The sequence below is a fragment of the Aulonocara stuartgranti genome, assembly GCF_965226115.1.
Source record: "Aulonocara stuartgranti genome assembly, chromosome: 7".
NCBI lineage: Eukaryota > Metazoa > Chordata > Actinopteri > Cichliformes > Cichlidae > Aulonocara > Aulonocara stuartgranti.
Window position 1 is genome coordinate 51165783 of NC_138945.1, and position 17999 is coordinate 51183781.

Here is a 17999-nt window from a genome sequence, read left to right on the forward strand (position 1 = left end):
TACTGTAACAACCTCAATAAGCACCTTCCTGATGACTTTAGGGGCTCTGTCACTAGTTTCAGGCCATGCTGAAATCAACATGAAGTTTATTTTATATATTATAGTAATTATTAGAGAAACAATTATCCAGGAACCAGGATCATCCAGGATTATCCAGGATGTGCTTGCTGGTTAATGACTTGTAAGACACATTGAAAGTGAGGTTTCCCCGTCATCTTTTTGCTTATCACATTCAGTTAAAAATGAAAAAGAAGTACAATTCAAAGATCCACAACTTTATTTATCGCAGGGTACAACACATAAAAGTCAAAAGGCAATGAAACTTCTGAACAAAAACTTAGAAATATCTGGAAGTGGCATGTTGGATGATTTCATCCAGAGTGTCCACCTGAAAGAAAAAAACCTCAGTCTGACTTCTCTACAAGTTCTTATGTGTTTACACTACAGTAACATGTGCTCTCTCCTTTTTTCACTGATGTTTCTTCCTAAATGTATACCTGTTATATCTTCTAGGCAAGACTTACTATTCACTGTATGGCTGAGTTTGCATTCTCAGTATAAAAAACATGAAAAATACACAAGCTCAATGTTTTGAACTTATTATTACACGGTAGTTCTTATCTATTTCATGTACAAGAGTTTTACCTGCGTGCTTTTGCACACTCTGAAGTTCCTGAGCTTGTAGACTGTCACTTGACCTTTACTGTCCCCTACAAGGACACAGTCTGTCCCTCTGGCAAACAGCAAGGATGTCAGCCTCACACCAGGCTCAGCATGGTGCACAATGGTTGGAAACAGGCTGCAAAGAAATGTTTATGCTTTTAGTGAACACATATCTCTGACTTACACTTCAAATCAGGTGAAAACAATAGGTAAATTAAAAAAACCTCAAAGCAGACTGAGATCTCAATCCGATGGACTCACATGCTCAAAATCAGGTCCCAGAGCTCCACCTGGTCTTCCTTAACTACTCCAAACAACGTGGAGCAGTTTGGGGACCACTTAACAAAGAACACGGGGCCTTGGTGAATGGACTTGAACGTCATCACAGGGCGGCCCTGCTTCCACATCTGGACAGTCTCGTCACGGGAGCAGCTCAAAAACACATCGGGGCTGAATGGTGACCATTCAATGTGGTTCACAGATCCCTGAGAGAGCAAGATTAGACATGAAGAGAAACCTGCCTCTATCTTTCATTTTTGAATAAATATTATAAATGTAGTAATAAATCAAATGGGCAGTAAAGTGACACACCGCATCACAGAAGACAGTACTGTTTGTGCTGCTGTTTTTTTTTTATTGTTGTCACTTTTATATGGATGCAAATGCCTACAATAATTCTGTTTTATATACTTTATTTATATATATTTTATATACTATTTTGAATGCAATCAGCTGACAGATAACATGGCTTGGTGAGTGATAAATGGCCCTAACAGCCCATCCAAGGAATCTGTGTTCATTTTGTGTTCAGTTTTCACAAATATGAATCTATTTGTACATTATTTAGCACCAACTAGCAGTTATTTGTGGCTATGTGATGCGTTTTTTTATTGCTGAAATTAAATTCTGACTTGCGTCTACATATGGCCACCTGTCCATCCTCACTTGCATGTCCATGTGAGGATGAGCCATTCACTTATTGCATCCAGATCTCAACTTCTGGGTCCAAATAGACAAACTGTTGGCAAGGTTTACCAGTGGGTGATGCCATTTCCACTAAAAAAATATTCTGTCTTTGCTTTCATTAGATGATGTCTGATGACAGCAACTAGAGTAAATAGTAGGGGATAACAACAGTGAATGGCAACATCGGCACACAAGGCTAAACCAGGTCAGTAATAAGAAGCCGCCACCATTTGTCTTTGACTTTTCTTTACTGTTAATTCAGTTAACTAGTAGTTCTTGTATTTAAAAAGATCACTAGGCCAGAATAACCCTATCAGCTGATGTAAACTGATCCACTGGTTGGAAATCCAAAGTAAGCTCACTATCTTCATGCTGTAGCATCCCTAGTCTTTTGTCTTTATCGCCTTAACTTAAACAGCATTTTAAATATGACTCAGTCACATTGTTTACCCTCAAGCACTTACAATGTGCTTTTTGTAAGTGGCCAGAAAGCTGTGACCTTCAGAAAAGGAAGACTTGTGGATAAGGCCCTCCTGTGTGCCAACCAGATAAATACCAAAGTCCTGCAGGAGGAATGCAACATGGACGAGAAATTAGAAAACACACAAAAAAGACATTTTCACACTTTGATTACTGACAAGGCTTTTTTTGGCTAAAGTATTTGGCTGACTTAAATTTCTTACCATTGGATGGAAGTCAACACAAACAGCAGTAGGTTTGGACAGCACCATTTTTTTCTTCTTCAGGTTCTCTGCAGCCTCCTTACACTCTTTATTGCTCCTAAACCACATCAGGTCTAAGAACAAATATTTTTATAGACCATTCAGATATTTAAAATGTTACTGTTGTTCTCCATTGTAACACTTTACAGAAGCTCCATAAAATATAAAATAATTAACCAGGATTTGTTTTATTACTGCTATATTATATTCGCTGTATGTCCTCCACTCTCACTCACTTAGAAACCTGCCAAAGAAAAAATGACTATTTACACTTAGTTTTATGTCTTTAGTTTCCCAGAAATGTTAATTAGAATGTGAGCATTAATGGTTATCTGTGTTAGTCGTGTAATAGTTTGTTGGTATAGGCACCAAAAAGTTGCATTATGCTGTGAATCCGCTCCATACATGATCCAGGCGTGTTATGAAATTAGTGCAGCTATGAGGTAAAACTGTAAGTGCACAGTGGGAACAATAGCTAGGGGAAGACTGCAGTACCTGTGCAGTCAAGATTATGGCTGCTGATTGACCACTTGGCAATCCTGCCATCTGATGACACTGATACGAGAACATCTTCCAGTGATAACCTTTGTGGAGTCCAGGTGACCTGCCACACTGGGTGAAGATGCCTCCTGGAGGATTTACTAAAAACAGAAAGATCAGAGAAGCAATCAGATTATTTTTAGTGTTTTTTAAATCTTGACATGTTATGTATATGCTTATTTTATGCTAACACACATATACACTATACAGTGCTCACCTGCTGCTAGCAACACATGCAACACTGCTGTCTTGAATACAGATGTTGTAAATAGCTACAGTGCCGTCATACATTCCCACGGCAAGCTGGTCGTTAGTTGAGAAATCCAGGGATGTCACACTGCTGTGACAGTCAAAGACACGTTCTGGCCACTGCACAAAGGACACAGTTTTAACCAGGATACTATGGTTAAAAGAGCAACAACAAAAGCTGGGATTAAAAGTATGGCAGGATGCTGCTTTCTGATATGTGCTAGGATCAGCCTCTTGAAGCACAAGGAACTGAGAGGCTTGAGTGCAATCGAGCAGTGGTCACAATATATGGCAACCCCCTATATTCTGCTCTTTAGGGAGAAGCATAATAGTAGTGGTTTTGAGCCACACAGGGATAACAGGAGTCGGTAAGGAAAGGTTCAAAATGCTTATGAGACCCTCCAGCAGCTGATCAGCACATGCATGAAGTACACACCCTGGGACACCATCTGGACCAGCTGCTTTCCTAACACAGAAACCTTTCTGACGTCCATACAGTCCAGAGACTGTGTGTGTTGTTGGTGTTTTTGTACCTCTGATCATATTAAGATAAAAAGCATGTGGTGTGGGAGTCTCTTGAGGCACATCCAGGATGTTAGAAGTGATTAGCTGAACAAAGGCAATTTTTTTTTAAATCTTCTGATTAGCCAGCCCACCCAACCCTTGTAATATGGGCAAACTGAGATTAAAAAAAATGATAGCAGGAATAAACAACAAACAACAAAAATACAGTAATGTCTAAACATACCATGATGTTTTTGATGGTCCAGCAGCAGATCAGACCTGGTTTCAGGCACCTGGAGTCAAAGTCTGCATATCCTACTGCCAGGATATCCTTACAGTGCACAACAAAAGCAGCAGTTTAAATGAAGTATTGTAAACAAAGATTAATATTGGTAGAACCAGAAAAAGGGCAATGCCTTGCACTTCTGCTTCATCTATAATCATTAATGAAGCTTTATCGTGTCTAAAATGCTTCACAAAGTCTACACACAGGAAAAATGTGTATCAAATGTTGCTTACAGACAAAAATGACACAAATGATAATGAGACTCATGACAAAAAATATTTTAGTCTTTGTTTTGTTTTTCTTTTGTTACCGGGTTGTGCCTGTTCCAGGCCATGCTGGTAATGCAGTATCCTCTGGTGCGCTGACAAGTGAATGCCCAGAGAAGTTCCAGAGTAGGATCTAAACTCTCCTCACTGTGTTTTCCATGCTTCATCATGCTGTCAGAGCCTTACACAATCAATAATACACTTAATACAGTATTAATGTAAATATGCTATGGTTTTCTAAAGGCTGTATATAAAATATGGACATAGCCTCCCTGTCTGAAAAACAAAGCCTTTCTAATGTTCAGCAGGTTTTCTTTCTCTAAGCTTTTTCAGTACTTTCTACTCTTGGAGGGGATAACCTTATTATACCCTCTCATACACATGGCCCTGGTTGTCAGTGTAGAGTGATAGCAAAGAAAAAAGCTGGCGGAAAGAGACATCATGAATGATACTTTTGACTACTTTCTTGACACCACAGCATAACACACTTTTTTTTTCAAAGTTTTATGTTAGATGCTGCGCCAAAGAATGTGTGCCTGGTCTAGAATTAAACAGAAAGCCTTGCAAAAGACTGGTGATCTGTCCATGTTGTACTCTGCCTACCCTGTAATAGCTGGGATATGCTACCCTCCCTCAAGACCCTGAATATGATAAGTAGGAGAAAATGGAGAGTTTACCTTCAGATATTGGCGGCTGTCTATAAGCAGCTAACTTGGCCTGAAAGGCGTTCAATACAACCGTCCTTTCCATAAAACGTGAGATGTTTGTTAATAACTCTGGCAGAAGAATTTCTTTCTTTGGTTCTGGCTCAGGATTTAAAATGCTTCCACAAATTTCCATTTCTGACAGCGAGCTGATGGTGCTGTCTGAGAAAATGGTCAATGAGAAAATTAGAAATGTTTATTTTCGACAAAATTATTTAGAATAAACAGAAATAGGAAAGACCATCAAAAGTGTGGTTATTATATGACGAACAAACACGTATTTATTCTTAGAAGTTGAAAGAACTGAAGTACCAGCTGAAGATGGAGTTACCTATGTAAGTGGTGTTGCTCTTGCTGCTCACTGATTTCTCCTCGTGATCAGCTTCATCACCTTCAAACGTTTCATTTTGCTTGTAAAAAGAGTCATAAATGTCCCAGTTTGTAGCCACCATACCTTTAAATATGAGAGAAAAAATAGCGCGTTATTTATTTATTTTTTGATTTGATAACCACTAATTGTTGAGTTAATCAAGTGTGAGGTGTTTCATTCTCACTCGTCTTACCCTTTCCAGCAGTACCAGTCTTCTCACTCTGGATCAGTTTGTTTTTAAGGGCTCCGTTTAATGTCTGCATCGATCTGTCGATGTACTTATCACTACACGTTCTGCTCTTGCAAAGCTCAGCATAGCTGAGGTTTCTCTGTCTGCACGGGAGGAGAGACAAAATATTTTTTTAACTGAAGGCTAGCATATTTGGTGGTGGTCAGAGGGCCCGTTGGCGCCAGTGTCCGGCAGCCTCGCCTCTGTCAGTGCGCCCCAGGGTGGCTGTGGCTACAACGTAGCTTGCCATTGCCAGTGTGTGAATGTGTGTGTGAATGGGTGAATGACTGAATGTAGTGTAAAGCGGTTTGGGGTCCTTAGGCACTGAGTAAAGCGCTATACAAATGCAGGCCATTTACTATTTGCATCTTCACGCATATTGCATGTGAAAGGCTTTCTTCAGTGAAATACATAAAGTGCCGGTTTCTGTGCATGTCAGAAGTTGTGTTAGATTTTCTCATCTGTCAGGTAGGGAGAGTGAGAGACAGAACAATCATAATTTTCTTATTTTATGATAACCAGACAAAGAACAAATGTGACCTTGACCTTCAGAACTATTTTGGTGAAGAACCATTAGGTGATCACTGTGTATGCTTATGTTTGTTAAATTACAACCAATAATGTAGGAGAAATAACAATTCTAGTGAACTGTTGACAGGTGATGATGGACAGCCTCATCAGACCTCTGGCTGGATGAGCTAAAAATTCATCAAAATGTAAAAATATTCAATTAACACAACTTGTGATGAATGTTATTTAGTGTTTTTACCCTCCACTCACATTGCTGCTTCTGCGTCATCATCGACCACTGAGGTTATGGTGGGGGGTATGTCCAGGAACGTAATGGTTTCGGTTTCAGTAAGCGAGATGTAATCACATTCACCCACCATCTTCTCCCTTGCATGCTGTTCTGCATCATCTCCTTTTTTCAACAACTCTGACACATGACAAAACAAACGAAAAAGCCTAATTCAAATAAACGGCAAAAAGACGATGTGGAATAATTTTAAGTGTACTGTGTTGAATATAGAAGAATTTATGATTTGAGAACTACAATGTTAATGCAATTTTTAAACAAAAGGGCAATATTAGTACCAGAAAGACAAAATCACTACAACAATAAACATAAGGAGAGAATATATTTAAAAACAAAAAACAAGAGTAATCACGTGGAGGTGGATGTGTCGGTCCAAGAAAAATATCCTCAATCTCCGCATTCAATGAGTCTTGGGTAGGACACATGGTATGGCTGCTAATGAGACACACAAACATACATATTTAGTATCTATGTACGCTTGTACTCTGTATAATTTCCATTGTCACCATCACTGAGCCGCTTACTAACTTTGCCACTCACTGAAATTACCTCCAGATCTGCCTTTTGATAATTAACTTTATTTCCATAACAACAAATAACATGAAAACAAAGTGGATTCATAAGAGTGCAAGAGTAAAAAAAGCAAGTTTACACAGATGGGCAAGGTTATTATAGTTGTCTTGAACTAAATTAAAAGGTAAAAGTGACTTAAACTGTCTTTGGTTTTAGATTCTAAAGTACTGGTACTTGTATTTATTTGACCACTAACACTTAATAATAATTCTAATTGATGAATGGCACATTGATAGTTTGGATTAAACTGGTAAATACTTTTTACTACTAAAAAAGGCGGTCACGTTCACAAATGTTTTATTTGTGTTTTTAATGATTCATATTGATCTTCTGATTATTTACTTGTTGACTTTTCTATCAGCAGCTTCATTATCCATCCATCAATTAAGTTCTTTCAAGAAGTTCAGTTTATTTTTAAAATTTAAGTATTTTTTTTAAGAAATCTATTAGTAGAAGTATGTGTTTAATTTAGGAACAAATCCCAAAGGATCATCCTACAGACTTTTAAAAACATTAAGTCAAAAGGATTGTGATTTTTTAGCCCACATAAATGCAACCACGTAAAATTGTATGTTCCTATCTCTTTAAATGTTTAAAGTCTTATAAGAACTACGATAGTATTTACTGAATCACCATGAGGAGGAACTGATGTAAACGTGTGTTGAGACTGGGATTTCTACAAGTCTTACTGCATGTGCTATAAAAAGCTAACTTTCTAAACCACTCTAATCATGTAATATCTGCGTATGGAAAATACCACCTTCATCATAATTAGAGAATGAAAAACAAAATCACTCAGGAAACTATCTGAAACTGAACTGAATTGAAAAGATAAATGTAAAAATGACAACAAATTAAAGATATTACAAAACTATATCCAATGTGACCATCTAGTACCTTCTGGAAAGTTTAGGGATGCTGGAAAAGAGTTCATCCAGAGACTTTTGGAAACCTGGCACTGGGCAAACCAGGGGGCGGGGAGTGACATCATTGCCATCAGCATCCACCACCTGCAAAGACACGAAGTCAAAGTCACATGGTTGCCAGCTTTAACCAGGAAGTTTTAGTTAAAACTGAGTTTGTTAACCATAAGATGAGAGAACTTTGAGGTTTTCAGTTCCAAAGAGAGCTAATTTGAGGTTAGTTTTCTTTGAGTTGGCTGGTTTGACAAGAACCTAAATCCCAGTCAGAGATGAAAGGGATCAAAATGGAGATTTGTCTTTCTTCGTGCTTCAGGCTCAGAACAATAGCTGAACTGCGCAGAGAGTCCAGAGTTTGGGGAACTAATCTGAGCAAATAAAGAGTGAAATCCACAACAGAGCAGACATGTCAAACGGGTTTCAGGCATGAAGATCAGACCTGAGAAGGTGAAAACCTGCACAATGATGAAGAGGAGCAGTGTGAACAGCAAAAAAGAGAGGTTACAAGCCCGAAGAAGAGGTGGCAGATGTAGACAAGATGATAAACGTTAATTTTTTCTACTTTTACAGCAATTATTATTAAGTATTAAAGTTATTAAATCGTCTTTATTTCAGCATAACTAATACCAAATTTTATCCAAAGTTCATTTGTAACTTTTCCAGAATGTTCTTCTTCTATTATTTAGATGTGTTAGGTATTGCACTTTGTTTAATAGTCGGTTATATATTTTACCTTCACTATCAATAAGGAAATGACCTATATAATTTGTATCATGAATAAACCCTCTAAACTTAATCTTAGGTACTTAATATCAAGTGGAAGAGAAACTATTAACATGCATACAAACTATAGAATGTTTGCCTTCAAAGTAAAAGCTGCACCTTTTTAACTGTGTTGACAATAACACTAAGGCATAACTTTTACTTTGAAGGTGATGATTATGGTTTCTACATTTATAGTTCCTCTTTTGCAAGTTTTACTGCAGCTTGGCAAGTAGATATGCAAAGCAAATGTGGAAGCCTGGTTCTTCCACTGGGGGAAAACAATGTAAAAATTTTAGGTTACTATTCCAAAATTTTGACTTACTGATTGAATGTTTAAAATGCTGACTGATCTTGAGTCAAAGTTTAAGATAACGAACTTGATTTTTTTTTTTTTAGTTATCCCATCAACAAAAAACAAAACAAAACAAAAAAACAAGAAAAAAATAGCAAAATAGTAATTTCTTACCAGCAATGTGTGGCTACATGAGAAATCTCTATAAATTAAGATATTAAGATATGAACCTGCATCACCATCATGAAGAAAGAGTTTTAAGCTAATGCTAAATACCCGAACTTTTCCAATAAGATCTTTATTTCTCCTTTTCTGTTCCTCAGGGTTTTCTTTTTGGTTATAACCATTGCCTGTTAAAGTGCCTTGACAAAGTCCTGATCCTGAGGATGTCTTTGTTAGAGAAGTTCTGGAACAAAGCATAATGAACACAAGTTTTAAGTTAGTAGCTAATCTGTTAACTATCACTGACAGCTAGCCCAGATAAGCTAATGCTATTATAACTTTCTCTAATCATAAACTTTACTTAATTGTTTTTTACATTTTATAAACAGTTAACTTACATACTAGAACAACCACTATTTTTCTTCATCTTTTCTCCTCTTCAATTTGGGGCTCAAAGCTAATTTTTCTGCAATTTCAGCAATGGTACAAAGCTAACGACCTATGGCCGTTATTTAGCCTGCACATGAAGTTAGTGTCACACAGAAAAGCCCCCCTCTTCTTTATGTCTAACAATAATGTCCTACCAATCTGAAACTGACTTCTTATTAAACTATTCTTGAGCGAAATGGTAGCAGAATTATAACTTCAAGATGGGAACAAGCAAAACAAAAAAGCTGAATAAATATAAAAGGTTATTCTTATATTACAGCAAAGACAGGATTTATTTTAAAGAGAACTCTTAAACCATATTTGACTGGTTATTCTACATATGGAGTCGCAATAAGCACTAAAATTAATGAGGCTTTAGCTCATGAAATGAAAACAATGTGAAAGATAAGATAACCATGGAGTGTGGAAGTCAGTATTATTAGTAGAGAAGGTGTATGAATACTCAAGTGAGCAGTGTGGTGTTGTAAAGGCATGAGGAGAGGTGTAAAGGTGTAAGAAAAATTACACGTAGTTCCACAAGGTGACAGTAAAGAGCTGACACGGTGCCGCTGTTATTATGGAGTACAACACATCACCTGGTGCTGCTGCCTGTTTTAGATTGCATTGCACTTGTTTTTATAAGACTTATAGGAACTGTAAAGGAAAATACCAGCGAAAGGAAACTCCACAAATGTACTGATCTATCTATTGCCTGGACCCGTATTGTTCAATAGTAGGCCTACTTAATAAACAATTGCTTTTTAAAAAATCAGCAGCCCTAAAAATATCATTTCTTTCTATTCAGTAAAACATTTGTCATGGTGTTAAAAAAAAGCATATAGCATAGGGTACCAATATGCTTTCACAATTCAGTGATCACAGATTTGCACTTGTTTAAGCCTTAAGCTAAGGACTGAGGACTTTGTACTTCTTAGACCAAACCTTTACAATCACGCGGCAGACAGGATCTTTATAGTGTAGATATAACATTGGACATGATAAGCTAATATTTATTTATTTTTTACTTTGAAGTGAAAGGTTATAATTAGCTGGTGTCTTACATTCAACAAGTTGTGCGTGAAAAAAACGCTTTAAAATAATCGATAATAATAATAATAATAATAAATAGAATAATACAGTCATGAAACCATGACTGTTTCATTAATTAACTGGAATATAAAGTACTGTGCTCCCAGAGACGTGTGGAAGTATCGTAGGCTCCATACCCAAGTGTGTTTCTTTGGAGCGTTATCCCACGGTTACTTGAACGCAGCATAGCTTTGTGATTGACAGCTCCTTTAACCAAGCGTTTGAAGTGGGAGGGCTTTAGGTCATTATCCATTTCCGGAACCAGAGGAGCACACACACATACACACGTGTGAGAAAACCTGGCGTTCAGTGTTGCCTGCTCTCTTCTGAATATCACCAGGTCCAGGTAGGTGAGTGGGAACGTTTGGAAGAGCAAAAGTCCTTTTTTTAAAAATTATTTGCTTTTACCAGCGACATTTGAGTTCAGGTTTACAAACACGTTAACTGGGGGTGTTAGCTAGCTAATAGACGCTCTGCCGTCTTTGCTAAGTTTTGAGTGATAACTAATCCCCTTCATTTAGTCTTTTAAGTGCCTGCTTCAAGCTTGGATCCGTCAGGAAGTCTGTGCAAGTGTTTGGCGTTTGGAAAATAAGGAGTGTTTGCAGCCATATTTCGCTACCGCAGTCCCACAAACGGTAAGTTGTTGGTATTGTTTTCTAGGCCAGTAATGCCCACTTAGTTATGTTATCGTTACTCGCAGATAGTGAAATGTAGTGTTCACAGTTATACTTTGTGCTTTCCATTTCTACGTAGAGTCACGTAATAACGGGTAACTGATGTTGTAGTACTGATGTTATACCATGTCATCAGTGCTGGTATCTTGCCACACGCTTCAGATCTGACTGGTGCGTCACACCAAAACAAAGCGTGCTGTAGTGTTGCACTTCGACAGTTTTGAGGTTGTCCCTGCAGCAGTCAAAGCAGAAATACGCCTCGCCTTGGTAGTGTCCACGAGGCGTCCGATTCAGATGACCAACGCATTTCGGTGGCTCCTTTCAGTGTGACGGAGTAGCAGCTCTACCCTGAGCTCCTCATTTCATCTGCAAGGGTATAGCCCACACACCCTTTGGAGGAAACTTCAGTTCTGTCAGTTGTATCTGTAGGCTCACTCCTTTGATCACTACACACGGTTCATGGCTGCAGAAAGAGGCCATTAGAAACTAGAGCATTTGGTAAATTGACAGCGTCACACACGATTCAGTGTGACAGACTGGTACAACATCCATGCTATTGCACCACACCAAACCGTCAGTCAAAATATTGGAGTGTTTCTTTAACCTGATTTTAAAAAAATGAAATGAATAAAGCATACCATTCAGACTAAAACAGGAGAAAGTGCTGGGGTGTAAACAAGCAAGCTGATGTTTAAAAAAACCCCAAAACAAATCACACAAAAATACCACACCGTGAGACTCGGGTTTTATATATGTGTGCGGCTCATACTGTTAACTAAATTCCTTATTGCTCCAGCTGGGCACTAATGGCTGAATCCGAGCCTGTGACCGTCGTCGTCCCAGTTGGAGAAAAGCGAGGGTGCCCGGAAGATGAAAAAGATGATGCACCATCAAAGAAACCAAAATTTGAGAGCGATCCTCCGCAGCAAGATGAGATGGACGAGCCCGAGGGGGACGCAAGTGATGGAGAGGAGGATGGTGACACATTTGCTAACATGATGAAGCATGGTCTCACCGAGCTCGATGTTGGCATCCTAAAGTATGTCAGTGACCACGAAGGCTTCTCTGGAGTCCTGAAGGAAAGGTTTGTTTGTCATCTGGAGTTAATGAAGGATTTAAAGAGTTTGCTTAACAAAGAGTAACCAATCACTTTCTTTGTTTTTTGCACTCAGATATTCTGATTTTGTTGTGCATGAAATCAACAAAAATGGCAAGATTGTGCATTTGGATGACCTCTCTGTCCCGGCGGAGGCTGAGGTAACGTTGCTTCTTCTGCTATTTTAACAAGCCTCAGATTCATCATGAAGGCACACTTCGCATTAACAAAATAAGACTAAAGAGAACTCCAGGATCGGGTTACATAATACTCTCCAATATGGTTTTTGGTTTGTTTTTCTGCTGTTTAGGAAGCCCAAGAACCTGAACAACAGCCAAAAGAATGTGACCTGCTAACTGAAGAGCAGAAAAAGCAGCTTGGAGAGCTTCAGCTGTTCAAGAACAAAGAGGGAAATGTCTCAATTGAGGTAACAGGTTAAAAGGAGTGCTCCAATAAAAAACACACAAAAATCCATAAAACTAGCTGACAGCTTTATGTAATGTTCTTATTCATTTATAGGTACTGGATGATTCTAAAGAGAAACGGACATTGGTCCACAAAGCCATCAAGAATCAGTTTCCTGGTTTGGAAACAAAGACTGAAGAGAGGGAAGGGCGGAAGTTTATAGTGGCTTATCATGCTGCTGGGAAGAAGGCTTTAGCAGGTATGTGGATCTCAGGATGGAAGGCCAAACTAAGTTAATGTTTTAGGAATGTTAATGAAATTTATTGCACGCCTTCCTCACTTCAGCTTATATTTTATCTACTGCAGTGCATGTAGCCCGAGCAGTAAAATACGATGCATGCGCTTTTGTGTAAGCATGGTCAACACACCTGCATGTTTCTACTGAGACCTTTACTCAACACCACAAAGGATGGTAGAGATTAGCAGAGCCACACAGGCCAAAAGTTTAAATATCACACTTCACTCCAGGCCCATGCATGAGATCTCACCCCTGACAACTCTACCCACAGACCATAAGACTCTCTTTCTTAGTAACATTATTCTATCCTCCTTTTGCTCTTCTCTGGTGGATAGAAGTCAAAACAACTACAGGTAAGAACTTATTCTCCTCCCAGCACCAGAGGAAATGGTTAAAAGCCATGTGGAGTTGGGTTACACTTAGCTTAGGATAAAATACTGTGTCGTAAAATCAGCTTTAATATCGTGTGTCCATGTCGTTTTGCCATTAAGTGATTGGATCTGAGTGCCAAAGCAAGGTTGTTGGCTAACTGCTGAGATATGTTTGGAAGTACAGGATCTATAATGAGTATTTCTATAATATTGGGGACTTATAAAGTACATGCTATGTTTTAATATTAAAAAACATCACAGCATGTTTTTCATCACACCATTTTTCTGTCTCCACAAAAGCTCCAAGGAAACACTTTTGGCCCAAAAACCGTGGCAGTTTCTGCCACTTTGTTCTGTATAAGGAGAACAAAGACACCATGGATGCTATCAATGTGCTTTCAAAGTTCCTCAGGTAGGAGACGTGTGTGTTTTTTAGTTTGTTTTATAAAAAGTAAGGATCATTCATTGATAAAAGAGCCAACACACTAACGGATGTGTGAAATGTTTTTTGCAGTTAAGTTTTGCAGCCCTATGTATAATGATGGATGTCTCTCTAGGCTTAGACCCAACATGTTTTCCTACATGGGAACCAAGGACAAGAGGGCCATTACTGTGCAGGAGATAGCGGTGCTCAAGTGAGTGTTATAATGCAGAGCCCTGCAGTTACTAGTGTGCAGATATTTTTGTTTTTTTGATGATTATGCTAGATGTGTGTTGTTATTGATTCTAATTTATCTCTGATGGGTTCTTGCACAGGATCGGTAATTATAACAGCCTCTTCTTTGTTCACTTAGGATCACTGCAGAGAGGCTGGCTCACCTCAACAAGTGCCTCATGAACCTCAAGCTTGGAAACTTTTGCTACAAAAATCACCCTCTAAAGCTGGGGGAACTGCAGGGAAACCATTTCACTGTGGTGATAAGGTCAGCAGGTGTTAATATACACAGTGCTTGTTTCAGAAATAGATTTTAAAAGCTCGGCATTTGTTAAACTGCCAATTTGAACTGAGGTCACCTTTATTGGCAGTCTCTTCCTGTTTAAAGGGAAGTTTTGTCCTCACTGTGATCAAGTGTTTTCTCCAGGTGGATTAAAGGAAACAGAGTTAAATTGTCCTGCAAAACCATGATGCATTTTTTTAAATTGCTTTTCAGGGTAAAGTGTTCAATGGCTCATTGTTTTTTGTCTTTGTGTTTGCAGGAACATCACAGGAACAGACGAGCAGGTTGATCAGGCAATGAAATCCCTCAAGCAGACAGGTTTCATAAACTACTACGGCATGCAGCGTTTTGGCACAACAGCTGTGCCCACGCATCACGTGGGCAGGTGAGGTCATGACATGGAGATTGTTGCGTAAATTATATAACTATAGGACCATAAACTATAGTGTTTTCCCTCAATTTGTTGGGGACAGGGCTATTCTGAAAAACGACTGGAATGAGGTGATGGATTTGATTCTGAAACCCCGTCCTGGAGGTAAATGTACCACCCTCACTCTGTTTTCTGCTGCAGTTGAAGCGGTTGCAAAAAGTATTTCAAGTTTCCCATTGTCTCGTTTTTTTCTTTTACAGCGGAGAAAGAATTTCTGGTCCGCTGCAGGGAAGAGTGGGCAAAGACTCAGGATCCGGAGGCAGCACTGAAAAAGCTTCCCAACAAGCGCTGTGTGGAAGGACAGCTGCTGAGAGGCCTGTCTATGTATGGCAAGAAAAACATCGTCACTGCATTTGGACTGGTTGGTTTTCTATTGCAGTCTTGTAACAAGTTGATGCAGCAGAACCAAAGGCTTTACCTTAATTATTCCGCAAATAAATCTTCCTTGTTTACAAGTTACAGTTACCCGTGAAACAATTCAGTCAGAGATTCAGACGTACCTCTAGCCTCAATGGAAATTAAATTTTGTGCTCACGCTCTTTTGCTCTTCTCTAGATCCCCCGGAACAACCGCCTGATGTACATCCACAGCTACCAGAGCAGAGTGTGGAACACCATGGTGAGCCGCAGAATTGAAGCCTTCGGTCTGAAGGCTGTGAAGGGAGACCTGGTACTCAAAGGAAGTAAGTTGGCCTTTAAATCACCTGCCTAATGTTGATTATTAAGAGTGGGACACTGTGGGATATGTACAGTAAACTGTAGCTTTTAACCTGGATTCTGTACAGGTCAGTAAATGGGATACAAAGTGTCTTGTTAGCAAACTTTAAATGAGTTGAAAAGTGATTTTCACCCAAGGATCAACATACATGTCTATGTTTGGATATCTTCTCAGGAAGAGGAAGTGTGTTAATGTAGAGTGGGTACATTTTATCCTGAACAAATTCAGGTTGGGCGGGTCACATTTAGTAGTGGTCACACTTGCTCTGTGCTCATTTTAGCCATGCACAATCTGTCCTCACAGAGAGGCCACCTTTTAAAAGCATAAGAATGATACAGATGCATTAAAACACAAGTGCAATGTAGGATTAGAAACCTGAAAGGCTTATTGAGTTTCCAACAAAAAAACAACTGGTCATTTTTTTTCTTTCTTATGATATCATCTTCCAAATGTTATGTTTCCAAAGCCACGGCACACGTGCTGTCTGCAGAGGAGGCAGAGAATCAATCCATCCACAACATTGTGATGCCACTTCCAGGGTTTGATGTCATTTACCCCACACACCACAGTAAGTATAGGCTATGTATAATGCAGAGTTCAGTTTTTATAGCATATAACCCAAATTAACATTGGGTTGTTTTAACACTAATGTATTTAAGATGGTAACACCTGTATAACAAAGTAACGGGTGCTTCCGGTGGAATAGTCTGAGTGGTTTAATAAAATAAAAATTGACATAAAACATTAAATAAACTTACAGCAGAGGAGAAAATTGTTTTGTTTTGTGTTACATTGTCAGTCATACCTGTGTGTTTTGTTTTAGTCGGAGAAGGTTACAGAGAGCTGCTCACTGCAGACGGGCTGGACATCGACAACATGAGGCACAAAGTGAAGGACTACTCTCTGGCCGGAGCCTACAGGCGCATCATCATCAGACCCGCTGATGTCAGCTGGTCAGCACCTCTCACTGCCTTTTTCACACAATGCAGTGCATGACTTGTAACAATCACAATTACTGTTGTGCTTTGCTCTTTCACAGTTAAACATAATGGTAGTGATAGATTAATTGTGTACTGCTCTTACCGAATGCTTTGTTAAACTGTTGCTCTGTTTACTGTAGTACTACATTTCCTTGTATTTGTCGCTGTTCTGTGCAGGGAGGTCATTAATTACGATGACCCCAGGGTGTCTCTGGTGCATAGTGATTTTGAGAAACTAGAGAACAAACCCGCACCTGTCTTCAACAAAGGTAAACTTATTTTTACGCCTGTTTAGATTTGTGTCAACGATGGATGTAAAATTTTATTTAATTTCCATAGATTAAAACTTTTAAACTTGCAGGCATAAGTCAAGTATGTATAAACTCAGTTTATTTAAAAGGGAAACTGACAATAAAACTTACAATATGAGATCATTTCAAGGGCAGATTTTGAATGAAGTACAATAATAAATGGAGGACATGTATGATATCCAACAATCAAAAGCATGAATTATTTATTTTACTAGTTAAAGTAGAAGAAATAATGTTTTGTTTACAACCTGCATAAACTGTGCCACTCTCCTTCCTCCTGACAGAGGGGAAATATCGCGCTCTGCGGATGGAGTTCTCGCTGCCTCCATCGACCTACGCTACTATGGCAATCAGAGAAGTCCTCAAGCTGGACACCAGCATCAAGAAACAGACGCAGCTTAACACGACCTGGTTTAACTGAGACCACGACACCTTCAGGCATGAACTGGACTGTTGATGCAGTGGCTGCTTACTGTTGTTTTTAAGTCATGTGTAGTATGTGTGTATGAGAGAGCATTTGGGTTTTATACAAACCCAAAGATAATTTCTTTGACGTACAAAGAGCAACAGTTTATAATTATTGAACTTTTTTATGTTTTTATTTGCTTTGACAGGTTTTTGTGCTGCACATTGCGATTTCACATATTTTGACAAGATTTAAATATGTTGTGTGCTTTCAGGGCACTCACACATTCAATAACTACTGCTGCTGGTTTTGTACAGAGATGAGAACTTCTTTTTAGCTCAAAGCTAATAGCATAAGTTTTTTTGAGAAGGAAGAGCAATTTAAATTGTTGAGAGAATCGGCACAGTGTGTGTGTATGAACAAAAAAATCTGAAATATTATTTTTCTTTTTTTGTCCTTCCACTTGTAAAAGTGGTAATAAAGCTGTTATCTCTCCTTTCAGTCTTTTCCTCTGCAAGATGTTGTGATTGCAATGAGTACAGTAACACTGTCTCCCTCTAGTGGTTGACCTCTACTACCAAAACAAAAGTGAACAGATCCAGACTACTGATTCTACTGGACACAGTAGTGGTGGAAGAAGCACTATTTTATTTTTTGTATTCCATTTTATATCACTACAGATAAGCTTAGTTCACATTTAGTGGGGGGGTTGAGATCCAAATGTACAAAATATTAATATTTGATTCTGAAGCATAATTAGTTGCCTGCTAATAAAACTGAAGTACGGTTGAGTACTACAGTACAGTACAGACTGTTCAACACTCTCA

At 38.7% G+C, this 17999-nt stretch overlaps 2 protein-coding genes across 7 annotated transcripts; one reads left to right on the forward strand and one right to left on the reverse strand.

Annotated features, from left to right (window-relative positions):
* Positions 1-267: 267 nt before the first annotated feature.
* LOC309710240 (dynein axonemal intermediate chain 4-like) lies at positions 268-9932 on the reverse strand. 5 transcript variants are annotated; one of them, XM_082539535.1, is made up of 17 exons: positions 9427-9931; positions 9143-9272; positions 7787-7899; positions 6669-6748; positions 6280-6436; positions 5464-5603; positions 5232-5354; positions 4874-5062; positions 4241-4377; positions 3889-3975; positions 3109-3260; positions 2847-2992; positions 2313-2425; positions 2094-2192; positions 925-1148; positions 646-799; positions 268-388 (listed from the first exon to the last, which is right to left on the reverse strand). In XM_082539535.1, the coding sequence occupies exons 1-17, from the start codon at positions 9453-9455 to the stop codon at positions 338-340; spliced, it is 2124 nt and encodes a 707-aa protein (XP_082395661.1). In that variant the 5' UTR covers positions 9456-9931; the 3' UTR covers positions 268-337. The 5 variants fall into 5 exon arrangements, with proteins under 5 accessions (XP_082395661.1, XP_082395660.1, XP_082395664.1 ...); XM_082539534.1 differs by having other exon boundaries at positions 6669-6751; positions 9427-9926; XM_082539538.1 differs by lacking the exon at positions 9143-9272 and having other exon boundaries at positions 6669-6751; positions 9431-9932.
* Positions 9933-10783: 851 nt separating this feature from the next.
* On the forward strand, positions 10784-17673 carry pus7 (pseudouridine synthase 7). 2 transcript variants are annotated; one of them, XM_082539539.1, is made up of 17 exons: positions 10784-10892; positions 11068-11181; positions 12017-12304; positions 12393-12477; positions 12627-12743; positions 12836-12980; positions 13691-13802; positions 13948-14025; positions 14185-14313; positions 14588-14713; positions 14802-14863; positions 14959-15119; positions 15314-15440; positions 15942-16043; positions 16299-16428; positions 16633-16724; positions 17051-17673. In XM_082539539.1, exons 3-17 carry the CDS (start codon positions 12027-12029, stop codon positions 17185-17187), a joined length of 1881 nt encoding a protein of 626 aa, XP_082395665.1. In that variant the 5' UTR covers positions 10784-10892; positions 11068-11181; positions 12017-12026; the 3' UTR covers positions 17188-17673. The 2 variants fall into 2 exon arrangements, with proteins under 2 accessions (XP_082395665.1, XP_082395666.1); XM_082539540.1 differs by having other exon boundaries at positions 10791-10896.
* The last annotated feature ends 326 nt before the right edge of the window (positions 17674-17999 follow it).